Source organism: Onychomys torridus, chromosome 4 (assembly GCF_903995425.1).
Source record: "Onychomys torridus chromosome 4, mOncTor1.1, whole genome shotgun sequence".
Taxonomy (NCBI): Eukaryota; Metazoa; Chordata; class Mammalia; order Rodentia; family Cricetidae; genus Onychomys; species Onychomys torridus.
The window spans coordinates 125,894,432-125,913,981 of record NC_050446.1 but is presented as its reverse complement, the minus strand read 5'-3'; the positions used below and the strand labels follow the sequence as shown (position 1 = coordinate 125,913,981).

General features: G+C 52.7%; 1 protein-coding gene across 1 annotated transcript; it reads right to left on the bottom strand.

Moving 5' to 3' along the window:
* Nucleotides 1-12,973: 12,973 nt before the first annotated feature.
* Snai1 (snail family transcriptional repressor 1) lies at nucleotides 12,974-17,429 on the bottom strand. Its single transcript, XM_036185562.1, has 3 exons — nucleotides 17,252-17,429; nucleotides 16,445-16,972; nucleotides 12,974-13,874 (listed from the first exon to the last, which is right to left on the bottom strand). The coding sequence occupies exons 1-3, from the start codon at nucleotides 17,331-17,333 to the stop codon at nucleotides 13,690-13,692; spliced, it is 795 nt and encodes a 264-aa protein (XP_036041455.1). The 5' UTR covers nucleotides 17,334-17,429; the 3' UTR covers nucleotides 12,974-13,689.
* Between the last annotated feature and the right edge of the window lie 2,121 nt (nucleotides 17,430-19,550).

Sequence of the window (19,550 nt, the reverse complement as noted above, 5' to 3'; positions counted from 1 at the left end):
TTTTGTTTACTGGAGATGGAATGTTCTGGGGTAGAGAGTTGGGTTGGTGACACAACCCAAGGAACATGGGGGAACCTGCTGTGTTGTGCCCTAGAAAGCCATTAAAAACTCCAGCATGCCACCACTTCCTTCACAGCTGTGTCCTTGGACAAGTCCTTTGTCCCTCCTGACCTCAGTCACTGACTTCTCAAAGGGGCTAGAGACTGAGTCACCAGCCAGGGCTGCCCTGCTGTGTATGTGTGTGTGTGTGTGGGGGGGGGCATTCTGGTCTCAGACCCACAGAGACCCAGAGACTGAGGACCAACAGCCCAAGTGACCTTATCTCAAAAATCAAACAGGGCTGGGAGGGTTCAGCCAGTAAGGAGATTGCCTCCAAAGTATGATAACCCAAGTTTCGCCCCCAAAACCCACTCACATAAAAAGCCAGGTGTGGCGGCACACCTGTGACCCCAGTGCTAGGGAGGCAGAGACGGGAGGACCCCTGGGACTCCTAGCCAGCCAGTCTAGCCGAATCAGGGAGCTCCAGGTTCAGAGAGAGACCCTGTCTCAAAAGCTTAGTGGAGCACAGCTGAGGAAGATATCTCTGGTCTGTACATGCATGCGTGCCTGTACACACGTATACACACATACAGACATGCATCACCCAAATCAAACAGAAGCACGCCGGCATGGACTCTCTCCCTCTCTATCACCTCCACCTGGTTTCAGAGTTACCATGGCAACAGTCACACGCCTTCCCTCTCCTCTTCCATTCTTTTCTTTCTCTCCTTTTCTTCCTTCCAGGATCTGTTCACTGAGCACTGAAGATGTCCCTTAGTCACTGAACTGCTGCAGGGGGGTGTGGTGGGGGTCAGTTGAGTGTCACAGCTTTCCTGTCAATGTTGTTTATGTATAATATAATAATAATAGTAGTAGTAGTAATCATCATCATCATCATCATCATCATCATCATCATCCCATCCCAGGGATGGAACTCAGGTAATCAGGCTTGGAGACAAGCACCCTCCCCCACAGGGCCATCCATCAGGCTCTCATGCACAGTTTGTCTTTGAGTTTGCTGCATCTGTAACAGTTCCGAGGGGCTTGAGGACACAGCATCTGGATGAGGCCACCTCCCTGCTGAGCACTCCGGCCGCCAGCACTCCTGGCTCAATTCTTCTGAAGCTGCGGGAAGCAGTGTGTTCAGGGACCTTTCATCTTGACACCGGTCACAGCTGGGGCTCATCTTACTGACTTGCCGAGGAAAGCCTCTGAAGGCAGGGTCACCATGAGAATCTCGCTGGGTGGAGAGCCTCAGGAAAGCCCCCTGCCCAGCCTGGGCTATTTCCTGGGGTAACGGTGGGTTTCCTTGGGGGATCCCCTCCCGAGCAGTCCCCTGGGTAACATGGGTTTCATTTCTCCTTGCTACCGTCTTTTTTGTCCACGTTGATGCTTTTCTTTCGGTACAGGCACTGGGGAGGGAGCAGGCTGGCTCAGGCCTATACAGAAGAACCTGCAGACATAGGTTGTCCTGTGGGTGGCAGTGAGAAGACCCCAGCACTGTCAGAACCTCTTCCCAGGCCCATACAATGGGCAGGGTAGCTCCCTGTCTATGGAGGCCTCTGTGCAGGCCCGCACCTGCGGTTCACTAGAGCAACCATGGGGAGGGGGGCCAGATACTCAGTAAGGTCACGCCACCTGTAGCTCACACAGCGGATCAGCCATGAGGCTCCAGTTTGGCGTCTCGCCCTTTGCTGAGGGCCACTGGCAGTTTTTTGAAAACAGGTGATTATTCAAAATACTATTTGGGGCTGGAGAGATGGCTTAGTGGTTAAGAGCACTGACTGTTCTTCCAGAGGACCCAGGTTCAATTCCCAGTACCCACATGGCAACTCACACTCTAGTTCCAGGGCTTCTGACACCTTCACAAAGACATACACATAGGCAAAAACACCAATGCACATAAAATAAAAATATAAAAAAAGAAATACTTTTGTTGTTAGTATTATTGCCTTATGGAGTTTGTTTTTCCTGTTTTGTTTTAAAGACAAGGGTCCCCTGTAACCTAGATTAGCCTCAAACTCACTCTGTGGCGCAGGCTGGTCTTGAACTAGATTCTCCTGCCTCAGCCTCCCAAATGCTGGGATTGCAGGAGTGGGCCGCTACACCTGGCTTACTGGGTGTTTGCTTCCCTGCCTGGCTCAAATGTAGACCAGGCCTCACTCTTCCCCCCTTATCCCTGGGTCTAAACCTTTGCTGCCTGATGTAGACTGTGGCCTCCCCCTGAGGAGCTGGCCTAGCTGCCAGGCTTGATCCCCACGCCCTGGCTCGCCTTGTCCCCCTAGGACAAGGACAAGGTTTCACCTGCAAGGCCCTCATTCTAGTCCCAGGAAGCCTTGCTCATCCATGCCCTGGTGCCTGCTTGCCCTGTGAGCCCTGAGGCCAGGGCCAGTGGAGTTTTGCGCCAGGTTTCTCTTTCCCAGGAGTCACACAACAAAACTGACCTGCTCTGTCTTCTCCCCAGTGTGCCTTCCTCAGGCTGGCTTCCTGAATTCCCACAGAGTTTGGTGAGTGAAAAAATAAAAATTGCATGGTGAAAAAAAAAAGACAAAATAGGGGTTGGGGATTTAGCTCAGTGGTAGAGCACTTGCCTAGCAAGCACAAGGCCCTGGGTTCGATCCCCAGCTCTGGAAAAAAAAAATTGCATGGTGGTAGCCAAGCAGTACCAGGAGGCAGAGGCAGGTGGATTTCTGAGTTCAAAGTCAGCCTGGTCTACAGAGTGAGTTCCAGGACAGCCAGGGATCCACAGAGAAATTCTGTCATAAACAAAACAAAAACATTTGGTGGTGGGCCTGGAAAGATGGCTCAGTGTTTAAGAATACTTGTTGCTTTTTCAGAGGACTTGGGTTTAGTTCCCAGCACCCCCATGACAGCTCACAACCACCTCTAACTCCAGTTCCAGGGGATCCAATGCCCTCTTCTGACCTCTGAGGCCACTGAACATGTACATGGTGCATGGACATATGTAGGCAAAATACCTATACACATAAAATCAATCTTAATTTTTTTTTTTTTTTACAAAAGGTCATGGATACTCTACGCTGAAAAGACATGTCTAATTCTTGGCAGCTGGTTGCATATTTTTTTAAAGGTTTATTTATTTATTATGTACACAGAAGAGGACACCAGATCTCATTACAGATGGTTGTGAGCCACCATGTAGGAATTGAACTCAGGATCTCTGGAAGAATAGTCAGTGCTCTTAACCTCTGAGCCATCTCTCCAGCCTCCTGGTTGCATATTTTAAGACAGATGGTGCAGGCCGTAACCCCAGCACTCAGGAGGCTGAAGCAGGAAGATCTGGGTTTAAGGCCATCCTCACCTACTTAGTTCAAGGCTTACTGGGGAGATCTTGCTTCAAAAAACAACAACAAGAAAAAAAAAAAAGGAAGGATCTGGGGAACATCAAGATTGCTGAGCAGATAAAAGGACTTGCCACAGAGCGATAACCTGACCCTTGTAAAAGTGGAAGACAGCTAACTCTGTGGAGTTGTTCTGTGACCTCTGACCTCCATTTGGGTGCCATGGCACCTGTGTCCCCTCCTACAAAATACAAAAAAAAAAAAGAAAAAAAAATTTAAACATGTTAAAGCAAGGCAGAAAGATATTTTGAGAAGCTGGGTGGCATATGCCTGTGACACCAGCATTCGGGAGGCAGAGCCAGGGGGTTGCTTCTAAGTTGGAGGCCAGCCTGGTCTACTTAGTGAGTTCCAGGCTGGCCAGAGCTACAAAAAGAGCCTATGTTCTAATTTCCGTGGCTGTGATACAACACTCTGACCCAAAGGGGAAGGAAGGGTTATTTCAGCTTTCAGGTCACAGTCCATCATTGAAGGACGTCAAGACAGGAACTTGAAGCAGAGACCATGGAGGAACAATGCTTGCTGGCTCGGTCACATGCTATTATGCTCATAATCAGCTAGCTTTCTTACACACCCAGGGAATGGTGACGCCCACAGTAGGCTGGAATCTCCTACAATTAACAATCAAGACAATTCCCCATAGACACACACACTACACACACACACACACACTCACACACACTGGGTGTTGGGTGGAGCTGGGGATAGTTCAGTGATAGAGCACTTGCCCAGCATACAAGGCCCTGGGTTCCCACCCCAGTATTCCCCGTAGCCACCACATAAAGACAGTTTAAACACTGAGGACAGGTCTCAGGAATACAATTTTATTTGCAACAGACACTTTGCAAAGCTTGTGCTGGGACAGACCTGAGTTTGACAGGACCCAGAAGGAAGAGGTGTGCCCAGGAACAGAGGGAGATTCCAGGCAGGCTTCTCACAAGGGCCTTGGAGGCTGCACCCTGAGGACACCATTCCTTCCGGCTCCTGGTCAATGACAAAATTCTACTGCTTCAAGCTGCCCAGGTCACAGTATTTTCAGAGAAACTGGAAAACCTGTGGGTCATACAACATGCATGTTCAGAGAGGCATGAGGACATATCAGGAGACCAAGCTGTGGAGGGAGTTGTCACCCACATGTCTTGGTGATGTACAGAGGCCACAGGATCTCCTCAGCCCACAAGTTTGTGATGTTCTCACCCACCTATAGCCACCTATGACTCTGGCTCCCTACTGCAGAACGCCGGGCCTGTAGCAGGGGTCCTAAGAGACTAGTTCAAGTGTGTAAAAGATGCAGGTTGAGTTTGTCTTTAATTAAGACTCTCAGAAGTAAAAAGAAGCAAACCGCAACAGTAATACAAGAACCCGGTGCTGCTGTTACATTGCTGTGTAGCTCTGGGTCCGTCACTCACCCTCTCTGTGATAAAATCGGCCGCATTAATCTCAGTGTTTGACAGGAGAGCCAGCAGGCCAACAGGCAAGACAGTGAACAGAGCAGACCAGAGCTCCCCCTGCATGGAGCCGATGCTCGGGCAGGGAGAGGGTCAACAGGGGACCTGTGAAGAAAGAGACCTGTGCTTTGTCAGATGTTAATGGAAAGGGCTAAGAAGCTATGGCAGGAGACTGTGGTACAAGGAGGAGAGGGTGGTGGGAGGTGACCCTGTGGTCCTCTGGTCAGTGTCCCTGCTGGAGAGAATACCAGTATTAGCCCAAGGGATAGCTCAAGGAGGTCAGGGAGTAGGGGGTCAGGGAGGGCAGTGGTGATGGGGCTTTGCAGGCCCAGATGGGACAAGAAAAAGAGACTGGTTTTTAATTTGGTTTTGCCATACTGGGGACAACACCCAGGGCCTTGTAGAGTGAAGGCAAGTGTTCTGTTAGTGGGCCATGCCCCAGCCTGTTTTTTTTAAATTTATTTGTTTGTTTGTTTGAAATGTTGTTTATTTTTATTTTATATGCATTGATATTTTGCCTGCTTGTATATTATTTATCTACCTGTTTTATTAATTTTATTTTTTTGTGCTTTGATGTTTTGCCTGCACGTACGTTATTTATTTGTTTATCTATCTATCTATCTATCTATGTATTTTTAAAATTTTTACTTATTTTTATTTTATATGCATTGGTGTTTTGCCTGCATGTATGTCTATGTGAAGGTGTCAGACACCCTGGAACTGAAGTTACAGACAGTTGTGAGCTACCATATGGGTGCTGGGAATTGAACCCAGGACCTCTGGAAGAGCAGCTGATGCTCTTAACCGCTGAGTCATCTCTCCAGCCCTCTATTGATCTATTTATTTATTTGTTTGTTTGTTTATTTTTCTTGTATCTCTTTCTTTATTGGGAAGGAAATTCTTTCTCTGAATTCTTTCCCTTCTATCCCAGGGATGAGGAGAGTACTGGGTTGCTGGCCAGGAAACTGGGTTCCCATGCATGGTCTCACAGTCTTCCCACTTCAGAGCCTGGGTCTGCCTGAGAAGCTCGCCAGCTCCTCAGCCAGTCCTGTTTCCATGAATCCTCTGAATGAAAGCCTCTGAGTCCTCACCCCTGAGGGTCTCCTATTTATTTATTTTTAAGACAAGGTCTCACTGTGTAGCCTGGTTGGCACAGAACTTGCTATGTATTCCAGGCTGCCCTCAGTCAGAGAGATCTACCTGCCTATGTCACATATCAGTATTAAAGGTGTATACTACCTCAAGGTGGTGGTGGCACACACCTTTAATCCCAGCACTTGGGAGGCAGAGGCAGGTGGATCTCTGAGTTCGAGGTCAGCCTTGTCTACAGTGAGCTCCAGGACAGGCAGGGCTACACAGAGAAACCCTGTCTCGAAAAATAAAAACAAACAAACAAACATACATAAAAAGTTGAGGGGTTGGGGATTTAGCTTAGTGGTAGAGTGCTTGCCTAGCAAGCGCAAGGCCCTGGGTTCAGTCCTCAGCTCCAGAAAAAAAGAAAAGAAAAGAAAAAGGAAAAAAGAAAAAAAAGTTGAGAGTCTATAAATCAAAATCTCCATGACATATGGACTGGGGACAGAAAGGCACCAGGAAGGCTGTAGTAGCCTGGGTCAGTAGAGAGCCTCACATCTCTCCCCTCCACCTTACGTTTTATGGGTATGAATACTTTTGCTGACGCATATGTATGTGTTCCATGTACATGTTTAGTGCCTACAGAATTCAGGAAAGAGCATTGAATCCCCTGGAACTATAGTTACAGATGGTTGTGAGTGGCCATGTAGGCACTAGGAATCGAACCCGGGTCCTCTGCAAGAGCAGCCAGTGCTCTTAACTGCTGAACCATCCCTCTAGCACCAAGTTTTTTGGTTTTTATTGAGGATATAAATTCTTACTACATTTGTGAAATTGACCATTGGAAAGCCAGAGAAAAGAGGTCGCCCTAGATCCCTGCCTGCTGGGATCCACACATCTCAGTCTAGGGGACACCTCTGAGCAGCTGCCAGGCCACTAATAGGGCCCAGATGTGCCCAGAGGTGGCTTTGGCTCCAGACCTGCCTGCTGGGACTCTCACCCGGGGGTGGCTTTACAGCCAGTTTATTTCCTGGAATGATTTTAAAGAAAATCCCAAGGGAAGAACTAATGGCCCAGCCTGATCCTGCCGCACTGGCCAGCATCTCCCCAGGCCTGGCTCTTGTGCTCTTGGCCAGAAAGAAGCTTGTTCTTGGGCAGGAAGCCAACTGACCAGAGCAGCAAGGACGGCTGTGTTGGAAGGGCTCCATTTTAGGACCACTGTACTAGTAAGTGGGCTCTTTGTTTTGTTTTGTTTTGGAGACAAAAGCCCAGGTTGGCTTCCAACTCAGTTGCCACAAATGACCTTGAGCTTCTGAGCTTCCTTCCTTCCCCTAAGAGTGCTGGGATCACCTGCAGGACCCACTGGTGTCTGAAGTGCTGGGACCAAGCCTTATTCCTGCTACCCCAGCACCATTCCCTCTGAGGCACATCTCAGCCCTTCCACAGCAGCTAGTGATGGGTCAGCACAGAGCCCCAGTGCAAGCTGGAACTGGTGACGGAGGCTGAGCAGAAGCAGGGTGTCTCCAAGGTCTCCCGAGTCCTCCCAGATGCAGAGATACAGGCTGGCCGAGAGGACACAACTCTGCATGGAGATGTGGCAGCAGCACCTTGACCAGGTGGCCAAGTGACACCAGGGATGGGACCATGGCATGTAGCACTTGGAGCACCACAAACTGAGTCTGACGCATCTGCCTCTGTGTCCTGCTGGGAGGGCCCAGCCCCAGCTGTGAGGAAATGCCAAGACCACTCAGAGGGACAGACCACAGAATTCCTGGCTTCTGGCTTTATCTCTTTGAGACAGGCTACTTTGTAGTCCTGACTGGTCTGGAATTTTGTCTTAGTTTAGTTTCCATGATGGTGATAAACACCATAACCAAAAGCAGCTTGGGGAGGAGAGGGTTGAGTCTAGCTTCTGACACTCAGGTCACACTCCATCATTAAGAGAAGTCAGGGCAAGAGCTGGTGCAGGGGTCGCCTACTGGCTTGCTCCCCATGGCTTGCTCAACCAGCTTTCTTTTTCCTTTTCTTTCTTTCTTTTTCTTTTCTTTTCTTTTTTTTTTTTTTTTTTTTTTTTAAGACAGGGCTTCTCTGTGTAGCTTTGGAGGCTTTCCTGGAACTCGCTCTGTAGACCAGGCTGGCCTCGAACTCACAGAGATCCACCTGGCTCTGCCTCCCCAGTGCTGGGATTAAAGGTGTGCGCCACCACTGTCTGCCTCAAGCTGCTTTCATCTACCACCCAGGACCACCAGCCCAGGGGCAGCACTGGGCCCTTCCATATGAGTCATCAACGGAGAAACTACACCGCACCACTTCACCACAGGCTCCTCCTCCCAGACGACTCCAGCTTGTGTCAAGTTGACAGAAAACTAGCCAGCACAGACTTGCTTTGTACATCAGGCTTGTCTTGAACTCACAGAGATCCACCTGCTTCTGTCCCCCAAGACCTGGGATTAAAGGTGTGGGCCACCACACTTGGATTTTTGTTTTGTTTTTCTTTTCAAGGTCTTACTATGTAGCTCAGTCAGATCTTAAACTCGTAGTGGGCAGCCATTCCAGCTTTGGCCTGGAAGTTCCAACCCCCATTGAGGCTTCAGTAATGGTCACGCCCACAAGGCAGGCTGAGAGAGGATGCTGAAGACCCAAGGTCCGGATGCCGGGGCTTTCTTGGTTCCAGGACCCTGGACGCTGGAGGTAGACTGAGCAGAGTTCTACCAGAGTAGAACACCACTGGACTGAGCCATACCTTTGCCAGACCCTACAACCTACCCATCCCTTTATTTGTAAGTTACCCCACAAAATAAACCTCCCTTTTAACTATGTGGAGTGGCCTTAATAATTTCACCAATAACTCATGGCGTTAACCTTAATCTTCTTGCCTAAACCTTCAGAGTGCTGGTGTGAACCTCTGGGCCTAGGTGGCTTTGTACTTAAAAAAAAAATGGGGCAGATTTCATAATTGGTTACTACAGCTAGCACAGTGGAGACCCTGGCAGCAAAAGTAGCTACCTCAGTTAGTTAATCTTTCATTCTATTGGGCATGACAAATTTAAATCAATAGTTATATACATTTCAATTGGCTTTGAAAGCTATAAATTTACAAACTCAAGTTCCATTTGCTCTCGGGATACCATCTTACAAGGACTCCAGTTTGCAGTAAGGCTCATTAAGGAAGGGAATGGCTCAGCTGCCTTTAGCCTACCAGCTATGGGTGGATCAAGACTTATGTTGGTTTTTTCTGTGTCAAACACACAGTTTGCAAGCCCAGCGCCACTTAGAGATCTTTGGCAACAGTTAACTCTGCAGCTCTCACACAATTGAGCCTGTATGATAATGAGTATTCAGAGACAGGTAATGCCTGGGGGGGTGCTCACCAACCTAAGACAGAGCGCCTGTGTGGCTTGGACAGGTGTCTTCATGACGGGTAAGGTGACCTGCTGACGTCCCACGCAACCTAAGTCAGAAGCTCATTTTTTAGTAAAAGGGGAGACCTACAGGGCCCTGGCCCCCATTTTGGGTAACTGTTGCATTGCTTGCCAACCTTGACCTTGATATCCTCCCTATGCTAATTCCCTGGAGATTCCACCCTCCTGAATGCTTAAGGGAAGCTCCTTGTCTGTGTATCCAGCATATTGGGCATAAACAGCTTAGATGCAAGATTGTAAAACATCAGAAGCAGGGTTGGGGATTTAGCTCAGTGGTAGAGGGCTTGCCCAACCGCAAGGCCCTGGGTCTGATCCTCAGCTCCAAAAAAAAACCAAAAACAAAAACAAAAACAAAACACATCAGAAGCAGTGAACTTCTGCCCTCGGGGTTCTCCCATTGTGTTGTAAGCCTGTATAAAAGACCTCCCTCCTTCAATAAACGGCATTCGGCATTCAAAAAAAAAAAAAAAGAGAGAGAGAGAGAAAGAAAGAAAGAAGACAACGATGCTCTAAAACAGGAAGTGGTGATGGTGTCATGGGCTATCAAATTGTGCAAACAGGAAAATTGTATTCTATGTGAATTATCTGTCAATAAAGATCTTATATTTTTTAAAAAAGGGACAGGATGGTAGTGGCACACGCCTTTAATTCCAGCACTCAGGAGGCAGATTTCTGTGAGTTTGAGGCCAGCCTGGTCTACAAAGCAAGATCCAGGACAGGTACCAAAACTATACAGAGAAACCCTGTCTTGGAAAAAAAAAAAAAAAAGGCAACATTATGGGCTGGTACTGTGGTGGAGCACATGCCCAGCACCACAGAAAACCACAGTGCTTATAGTCCCTTCATTCAAAGGCAGAGGCAGAAAGCCTGTTACAAGTTTGAGGCTAACCTACACAGTGATGGCTCTTCAAAAAATGGGGCGGGGTTGAGAATGCACCTTCATCAGTAGAGTACTTCTTGACTAGAATGCACAGGGTCTGGAGTCCATTCTCAGAAGAGCACATCTGTTACTGAAGCTCTTTGAAGGAGGAGGGGAGACCATTCAACATACTCCAATACTAACTGAAGAGTTTGTGGCTAGCCTGAGCTTCATGAAACCCTGCCTCAAAACACTTTTTTTGTTTGTTTTTCCAGACAGGGTTTCTCTGTGTGGCTTTGGAGCCTGTCTTGGAACTCACTTTGTAGACCAGGCTGGCCTCGAACTCACAAAGATCCACCTGCCTCTGCCTCCCAAGTGCTGGGATTAAAAAAGCATACACCACCACCACCACTGCCTGGCTTCAAAAAGCTTTTTTTTTTTTTTTTTGGGAGTTGAGGATTGAACCCAGGGCCTTGCGCTTGCTAGGCAAGCGCTCTACCACTGAGCTAAATCCCCAACCCCTCAAAAAACTTTTTTAAATAAACCAATCAGTAAAATAAAATAAACGCTGGGTGTGATGGCATACACCTTTAATCCCAGCGCTCAGGAGGTGGAGGCAGAGGCAGAGGGATCTTTGAGTTTGAGGCCAGCCTGGTCTACATAGTCTGTTCCCAGACAATCTGGAGCTACATAGACCCTGTCTCAAAAACAAAACAAAAAACAAAGAACACGCAAACAAACCAAAAAAAAAAAAAAAAGAAAAAGAAAAAAAAAGAAAAAGAAAAAAACCCCAAACCTCCCATCTCTCCTTGGCCGGTTTCATGGCCTGCACCCTCCCAGGGACAGCCTTTTCTCCTCACTGTCAAAAACTGCACATTTCTGTGAATAATCCTTTGCTGTCCCCACCCCTGTTCTTCCTACAGAGGGCTGGCTGTCCACTCAGCTCCAGGCCCGCTGGAACTCCTTCGGGGTCAGCTCTGACCTCTCTCCCACACACTAGGGTCCATGACCAGCCCTGAGTAATCGAGCGAACAAGGCCCCAGGCTGGGTGGGCATTAAGCCAGTCCAAATCCCCAAGGCTCTCACCGCCTGGGTCGGTCCATGTGTCACTCGCCATCTCTCACCTCCACCCTGTTGCTTCTCCTAGCTCCCCTTGCCTCCCAAACTCTAATCTCTGCTCTCCCATGCAGCCTCGGAACCTGGTTCCCAGCTGCCCTCCCAAAGCCCATGCTGCTTTCTGGGCCCAGGTTCTTGGGAGGCCCTTGCTTCCCTTCTCCTGGTTTCCTAGGACCACCAGCCACAAGTTCTTGCTGAGGGGCACCTCCTCTTCCCCTGTGCTCCCCCCGCCCCTCACCTCCCTAGACCCCATCACTCTTCCTCCACCTTCCCATCTTCCTCCTCCCTCTCAGTGGAATGTCAACCCTCCTGAGGGCTTCGGATGCCTTGGTGGGAACCTGCCTGCTGCTCTCCAGCTCTCCAGCCTCATTCCACCCTGGCACCACTGCAGGAAAGCAGGGTGTTTAATCGCTTGTTTGTTTTGTCTCCCCCACTAGAACAGAAGTTCCTGAGTGCAGCGACTGTTCCCAGGGCCAGGCACACCCCGGCTCACAGGACCCACTGAATGAGTGAAGGAATGTCTCGTTAAGTCTCTCCAGAGACAGGCACTGTTGCCTCTGATTTCTAGTGCCAGAAAGTGGGGCTGAGGGCAGAGGGAATCTGGCTTGCTTCTGGCAGGGAGAGGTGAGAGTCAGGGCCAGGAGCCAGGCCTACCTGACTCCCAGCACGCTCCGAGCCAGGCTGACCAAGTCCTAGGTGCAGGACCTGGGGCCAGGCCCTCAGCGCTGAGTCTGGTCCTAGAGGCCCATCCCTGCAGGCCCGGTGAAGTCACTTTCTGATCAACCTACTGTGGAGAAACTTACTGGGGACACAGTAGGCCTTAAGCCAGCTGGTGCCCAGCCCCCAGCACCCACCTCACTAACCTCCCTTCAGGGAGGCCTGCCACAATTTGGCAATTGTTAAGGAGAACCTTTTTTTTTTTTTTCTCCTTTTGGGAGGAAAGCTGTAAGTCATTAGGCTGCTCCCGCCTGCGGGTCACCATTTCCTGTTTAGAAGACTCATCTCTCCTTTGGAGCTGGAAGCTCCCCACCCCCAGCCAGGCTGGAGCTGGGCTGGGCTGGGCTGAAGTTCCACAGGCTGACGCCTGCTCCCCGCTCCCCACAGCAAACTGGCACCTTCGGCACCTTTGTGCTCAGAAAGGGACACTCATTTTTTTTTTCTTGGCCCCAGGAGGCCCTCAGAGTTGAGGTCACCAGCACCAACTAGCCTGAGGTGAATTGCCCCAGCTCTGGTCCTCTGAGCAGGAAGCTGAGTGACCCCTACCCTTTGGCCTGGCTTCTCACCCTCCTGGCTCCAGCCAGCCCATTTCCTTGCATCAAAGGCCATTTGGTACCCAGCAGCCAGACAGAGGTGTGGGCCTGCCTGACAGGGAGGCCCTTGGGAACAGGAAAGGCATCCTCCTTCAGCTGGGAGGGGCCGCTAGTCCTGCCCCAAAGCCCTGCTCTAGTGGAGCTCCAGCGTAGGGCCAGGCTGCAGATAAGGCCGAGAAGCAGCTTCCTATGTCAGAGAACCTCAGGAGTGTGGGGAAGCTTGTACAGTACCCGGACTGGACAGACACCCAGGCCAGGCACTCCAGTTAGAACTCCAAAGCACAGGACTTAAGACCCCTGCCACTTTCTCCCATAAGTCCCTTTAATGTGTTCCCTTCCACACCACCCGTTTTTAGTATATAAATTAACCACTTTATTGAATATCAATAAACTGTACATATTAACTATACAAAATGCTGCTTACAATATAAATACCTTTAAAATGTAAACATCTTCCTCCCAGGACCACCTGTTGGGCCCCAAAATAGTTCTGGGAGACACATTGGCCCGGCTGAAGCCGCCTCCTTGGCCCTTAACAAGTGACAGCCATTACTCATGGTCCCTTCTTAAACTGCTGCGAAACTCGTCACCAGGACAAATGGGGGCGGGGCTGAAACAGCTGCCCCGGGCACCTGGACATGTGTCCACAACCACCCTGCTGGGGCGCGCATGTAGCCGGGAGGAGACCATTGCATAGTCTGTTGTACCTCGAGAAAGTGGGCCTGAAGGGTCCTTGGGGAGGTAGGGAAGTGGCGGTCCCCTGATTGGGGTTCAAGCTTCCCAGCCAGTGGGCTGGCTTTAGTCCTATGGCTCGAAGCAGCTGTGTCCAGAGGCTATACCTCATGAATACTGAGGGGCGGCTCTGGGAGGGAACCAAGGCGCTCTGCCTTCCATTTGTCATCTGGAGAAAAGGCCAAGAGAGCCAAGCAGAAACCAAGGCCAGACATGGCCTCCACAGGTCCCGGGATGAAGGCTGGACTGATGATGTCCAAGAGGAAGGCTTGGCAGTGAGCACTGGCTCCAGGGAGCCAGGGAGATGTCAGAAAGGATGGAGAGAGAACAGGGTCAGCGTGGGCCTCCGGAGCAGCCAGACTCTTGGTGTTTGTGAAGTAAGGACATTCGGGAGAAAGTGCGGGCACACGCCTGACACTGGTACTTCTTCACGTCTGAGTGGGTCTGAAGGTGGGCACGAAGGTTGGAGCGGTCAGCGAAGGCACGGTTGCAATGGGAGCAGGAGAAGGGCTTCTCGCCTGGGGAGAGACGAGAGGGCTTAGGAAGAAGGCCCGGACAGAGCTTGAGCAGCCTTGACGCACCATGGAAGGCCCCATGACACCCACTGCACACAGGCCTGTGCTGGGTGAGGGTCTGTGGGCTTCCCGTTCGCAGCCCTGACCACCAGCCTTCTGTTGTCTCCACACTCCCTATCTTTTGACCATTCTGCAGTCCTACCATTTAGACACAGAGAAACCGAGGCACAGAAGGTAAGCAGCAGGCTCCAGTCACCCACCAGGCCTCCATAGCCCTTGGTTTTAGCCACTGCCGGAGGTTCCTATTATCAGCCTTGAAGTCAATCCTTGACTGACTTTGTCTAAGACAAAGCTGGAGAGGCAGCCTGGAGAGGCCTTCCCACCCCCACCCCAGCCAGAGAGGCCACGCCTCTGCGTCCTGCCAGCAGCCCAGCGCACTGCAATCCCAAATCCTAGCTGTTTCCCCACAGGACCAACGGGGAAGCTCTCCTCAGCCTACTTGAAGGCCCGGCCTGGGGTTTACAGACACCCGGGATCCTGACATCCCACCGCAAGCCAGCCAATGCTGTAGTGGAGGCTGAGAGTACAGTGTTTAATAAATGCTTGTCGACAGCTGGGCGGTGGTGGCGCACACCTTTAATCCCAGCACTCGAAGAGCCAGGCAGATAGAGCTCTGGGAGTTCGAGGCCAGCCTAGTCTACAGACTGAGCTCCAGGACAGGCACCAAAGCTACACAGAGAAAACCGTCTTGAAACCACATCCCCAAGCCACCCCCCCAAAAAGCTTGTAGAATTAATAAACGTGCTTTTTAAAAAAAAAAATAAAATAAAATAAAAAGGGACCTGCGCATGGCGGTCCACACTTGTCATCTCAGCAATGGAGACAGAGGGAAGAGGGCCCCTGGTTTGAACCCAGACTAGCTGGGCAACACAAACATCACCAACAAAACCCAAGTATCTGTCGCACTGCCACTATGTGCCAAGCATGATGCTATGATGTGGACCGGCCTTTTCAGACAAAGCAAGGCAGCCCTCCCTCCGGGCCTGCGAGCCCACAGGCAGCCTTCGGTGAGCCTAGTGCTGGGATTGGAGGGAGGGCTGATGAATGCCTCCTGGGTGTGCTGGGCTTCTGGATGGAGGGAATCTCAGCAGGGTTCCTGTGGGATCCACCCACTCAGCAGGTATTCACTGAGCAGGGGGCACATACCCACAGAAGCCTGTGGCTACACAGGTGGGACTTTAGGACAGGGAAGGAAGCCCAGTGTGGGGCCTCCCAGCAAGACCCCCCACCCCCACTTACTCCTTGGTAACTCTGCTGCTGATGCAGAGATCAGGAGGTCCTACAAGTTAGCGGTGGTGACCCCTCCCAAGGACTAACCTGTCAGTTTAGCGGGGATGGGTGAGCTGAAGTAAATCTTAACAAAGAGGGGAGGAACAGACAACACAGGATGGGATGGAGTTGGGGGGGTGTCTGAGGACATGTGCAGGAGTGTAGATCCCCCACTCCTCACAGATCACCGACCCCCAGACGCCTTTATGGTGTTCCTGGCAAGTGTGAAATCGGCACCAGGCCGGCTAGGACAAAGGCCACTGAGGGGGGCACTGTACATGCGATACCCCCTGGATTAAAGGGGCCTGCCATGCAGTGAGCCGGCAGCTGCGGCCAGAACAGGTGCTGGGCACCACTGCCCCATGCACCTGCTCTAACTCTGCAGGCCCCCACCCCCTGGGCCACCATTAAGACACACAATGGGACTCCCTGGGACAGGGTGGTACATTTCAACAAGGGTTTTGTCTGAGCCATGCCTTTACATCAAAACAAAGTCCTTCTGGATGGGCCGCAGCCTAGGACCCCTGAGGGCTTCAGCTCTCCCCAAAGTCCAGCCCCTTGGCTTAGCCACGGTGCAGGATAAAGGCCAGGCTGTTGGGACTTTACAGTTAAATCTGAGGCCGTAGGTGGCTGGAGGAGAAACGGGTGAGACCTGCAAATGGCCCCTCCTCACCTCTCAGCGTTACTATTCCAATGCTGGCCACAACAGGAAGTTCACAGCTCCAACTGGCCAGCTCACACCCCAAAGCTTGCTAGCTGTGGCCCGTGAAACTTCTCCTCCAACACTCTTTCCAAACATTACCCCTCAACGGGAGTCCCCACTATCACAGACAGGCTAATGCTGTGCCCTCACTTCTAGAAGCTTTCCACACGTTCTGAGACTGAGAAGCGAGCAAAGTCACGTCTGAGTTTAGCGTGGCACCTGCACCCAGTTCTTCACCACACACAAAAGTCCCACGGTGTGTTCGTTCCCGGGCATTTCAGAAATGGGGAGACCGAGGATGGTCTCAACCTTCAAGACCAGGTGGGGAAATCTAACAATCTTCTGTCTGTCTGGGGAGAGAGTGGGGAGCCGGAGGGCACCCCCTTACTCCCCGCCCTAACAGCAAGGAGCAGGGTGCAGGAGAACCCGCATCTTACTTGGCCAATTGCTTGGCTGCACCAGAAGCAAGTGAGTCCACTAGAGCCTGATGCCAGGCACGCAGGGCGGCAGAGAGATGCGAGGCAGCTGTGGGGACACTCACCAGTGTGGGTGCGGACGTGGCCCTGCAGCAGCCAGGGCCTGGAGAAGGCCTTTCCGCAGGTCGCGCAGACGCAAGGCAGCGTGTGGCTTCGGATGTGCATCTTCAGGGCGCCCAGGCTGAGGTACTCTTTGTTGCAGTACTTGCAGTTGAAGGCCTTCCGGGACTGGGGGTCCTTGGCCACCGAGAGCCTGGCTAGCTGCTTGGGCAGTTGACCCAAGCCCGAGAAGGCGATGAAGGCCTCGGCCTCCAGGGAGGAGGCCGAAGCGGAGGAGAAGGACGAGGGCGCCGGCGAGGGCGGGCTGGGCGGCTGGGAGCTTTTGCCGCTGTCTTCATCGGACAGCGAGGTCAGCTCCGCCGCCCTGGGGCTCTCCCGCGGCGGGAGGGTGGCCCAGGCAACCGGTTGCACTTGGGGCACCAGGAGCGAGTCCCAGATGAGGGTGGGCAGCGAGGCGGCGGGGTTAAGGACCTCGGGCGGAGGGATGGCGGCCAGCAGGTGTGCCTGGTCGTAGGGTTGCTGGAAGGTGAATTCTGCGGGCAGAGAAGAGGGCGCAGAGGGTCAACCGGGCCCATTCTCGGGGCGCCAGGTGGAGGGGCTCCCCGGGGCCCGCCCCTCCCCCACCCGGACTCCGGACTCCTCAGGGCTGTCTTCCCTCGGGTCTAGTTTTCGGAGCCTCCCCGCCCTCGGTGGACCCCAACTGCCAAGATCCGGAGCTCCCGGTCCACCTGTCGCGCCCGCAGAGCCCGACTCGCCCGCTCCGCGCCCTCGGGAGCCCCCGAGCCGCGCGCGTCCCGCACCCCGCCACGCACCCACACACGCGTCCTGCAACTCGCTATAGTTGGGCTTCCGGCGAGGGTCGGACGGCTTTCTGACCAGGAAGGAGCGCGGCATGGTGGCCGGGGCGACCTAGGAAACCGGGGTCACCGGGTCACGCAAGGTCGACAGGCAACTCCGCTCGCGAGGCCGGGCCGCGGCACTGTGCTCCCCCTCGGTGCGGCAAACTCTTTTAAGTAGGCGGGCTGGGGGCGGGGCCGCGGCCCTGGCCACGCCCCTTTGTCAAGGCTGCGCCAATGGCGGGCGGCGGCGCGGCCCGAGACCACGACAGGAGCAGGTGCGCCGGGGCTGGAGGGGCTCGCGCCGCGTGGCGCTGAGATTCGGCTGGGGCTCCACCCGGGCCGGACCGCGCGGCGTCCGAGCGCCTCGGGCGCCCCCTGGTGGCCTCGCCTGGCCTCTGCCGAGAGCGGCGCCCCCTCCACCCCAGCCCCCGGAGCGGCTGACCTTTGCGCCCCGAAAATGCGTGGATCCGCTCCCTTCGCACGTGCTTAGGGAGCGCCCACGCTAAACCAGGCTGAGTTCTGGAGCTGCCTTTATACAACAACCCTGAGCAAAACACTCGGAGCCCTTCCGAAGAAGGATGGCTTCCCGTCCGTGGGGGAGACAGACGGGGTAAACAGGCGATTCTAATGCAAAGGGAGGTGTGCTTTGATGGAGAGACAGCTGTGACTGTCAATGGACGGTCACCTGAAAGGGGGGGGCGGGTCTCTGACTTCCCAGGGGAAGTGAAAAAACACGGTGGGGAAAGGCCCGAGGTAAGAGTAACTGCTGTCTGCCCAGCTTTTGAGAGCAGTTCCCAGGAGTGGGGGTGGTGTGGGCAGGCCCCGAGGGGTCGGATTTGCTAGCCTCGGGTCCTCGGAGGAGTTTGGACTTTGCCTTTAGGGCACCGGGGAGCCACAGAAGGACTTGCAGCTGAGGAGGGACCTGTTTAGAGTTGCATTGTGAAACACCGCTGAGGGCAGGTGCGAGGCAGGCAGACGCAGCAAAGACCAGAGCTGAGGCTCTTGGCTTCCTGAGAATCGTGTTGGAAGGGTCACAGGAAGGAAGGGTACAGCCCAGCACCAGGGTGGCCCCGGAAATCAAGCCCACACCCCACAGTATGAGGTTACACACACCTGTAAAATGGAGGGGCTATGGAAACCTCTGGGGCCCCACGCTAGCAGAACAATTGAGTCTCCAGACACTGGAGGTAACAACAGTGACTACAATCGTTCTAGCGCTGGTGAACAGACAGCAGGCAACCAACGATCACGCGGAACACTTTGCCCTCTGGGGTCATTTGGTTCATCCGTGCAGCTCCCCTTGAGCCCAGAGGGAGAAGACTGAGCCCCTCACCCCTAACCCTTCCTTGCTTGTCTGAGCTGACTGACTGCCCGGATCTTGACCTTTCTCCCAACCCTATGCACAATGGCCAAGGCTTTCCTACCACAGGACCCTGCCGCCTGCCTTCAACCCTCCGCTCCTGTTCTCTTCCCGATCCACACCTGGCTAGGCTTCCTTTCATCCTTTGTTTCAACCCCCCCCCCCCACCTCCCACCCCCAGCCTCTTCAGTAAGGTGGGAGAAGAGAAAAAACATCGAAGCCCGAAGGGAAAGGCCAGTTCACACCCTGACACCTGCCAAGTAAAACCTGGTCCCAAGTGTTGATGGATGCTGGCATGCCACTTAGAAAAGGTGTGACTCAGCCGGCAGGTGACTCCTCCACTCCCAGGAAGCCTTCTTCCTAGGCCGACTGCCACCCAGGGCTTTGTGGCCACCCTTTTCCTCAAGAGAGTCTGAAAACACCTAAGCCCAGCCTGCCTTCACCTGCAGACACATCCTGCTTTAATCCTCTAGGGCGGGGTTTTGGCATCCGCTTTAAGACGACAGAACTACAGCATGCCTCTAAAGAGTTACGAAAGCTAAGAACACATGGCCAGTCTCAAACCCACCAAACAAGACAAAAGGACGACCCGATAACTGTGCGCGCTTGCACTTGCTTTATCTCTGTCTCTCTGGTTTATTGAGACAGGATTTCTCTTCGTAACTCTGGCTATTCCCGACCTCGCTTTGTAGATGATCCACCTGCCTCTGCCTCCCCAGTGCTGGGATTAAAGGCGTGCACCACGCCCATCTATCAACTGAGGCTGGGTTAATAACACCAACTGACCAGACAGCAGGCAACACAAACTAACAACAGCCAGATTGGGGACACATCTGTATTTGTTGGAGGCACAGGCAGGAAGCTCAGGGGTTTAAGGCTAACTCTGGCTGAATAGTGAGAGTCTGTCAGGAA

Coding starts and splice junctions, on each gene's coding strand:
- Snai1 (XM_036185562.1), bottom strand. CDS start 17,333: ATGCCGCGCTCCTTCCTGGTCAGAAAGCCGTCCGACCCTCGCCGGAAG. Junction 16,973..17,251: donor GTTGCAGGACGCGTGTGTGG/GTGCGTGGCGGG, acceptor CTCTGCCCGCAG/AATTCACCTTCCAGCAACCC. Junction 13,875..16,444: donor CCACGTCCGCACCCACACTG/GTGAGTGTCCCC, acceptor GTCTCTCCCCAG/GCGAGAAGCCCTTCTCCTGC.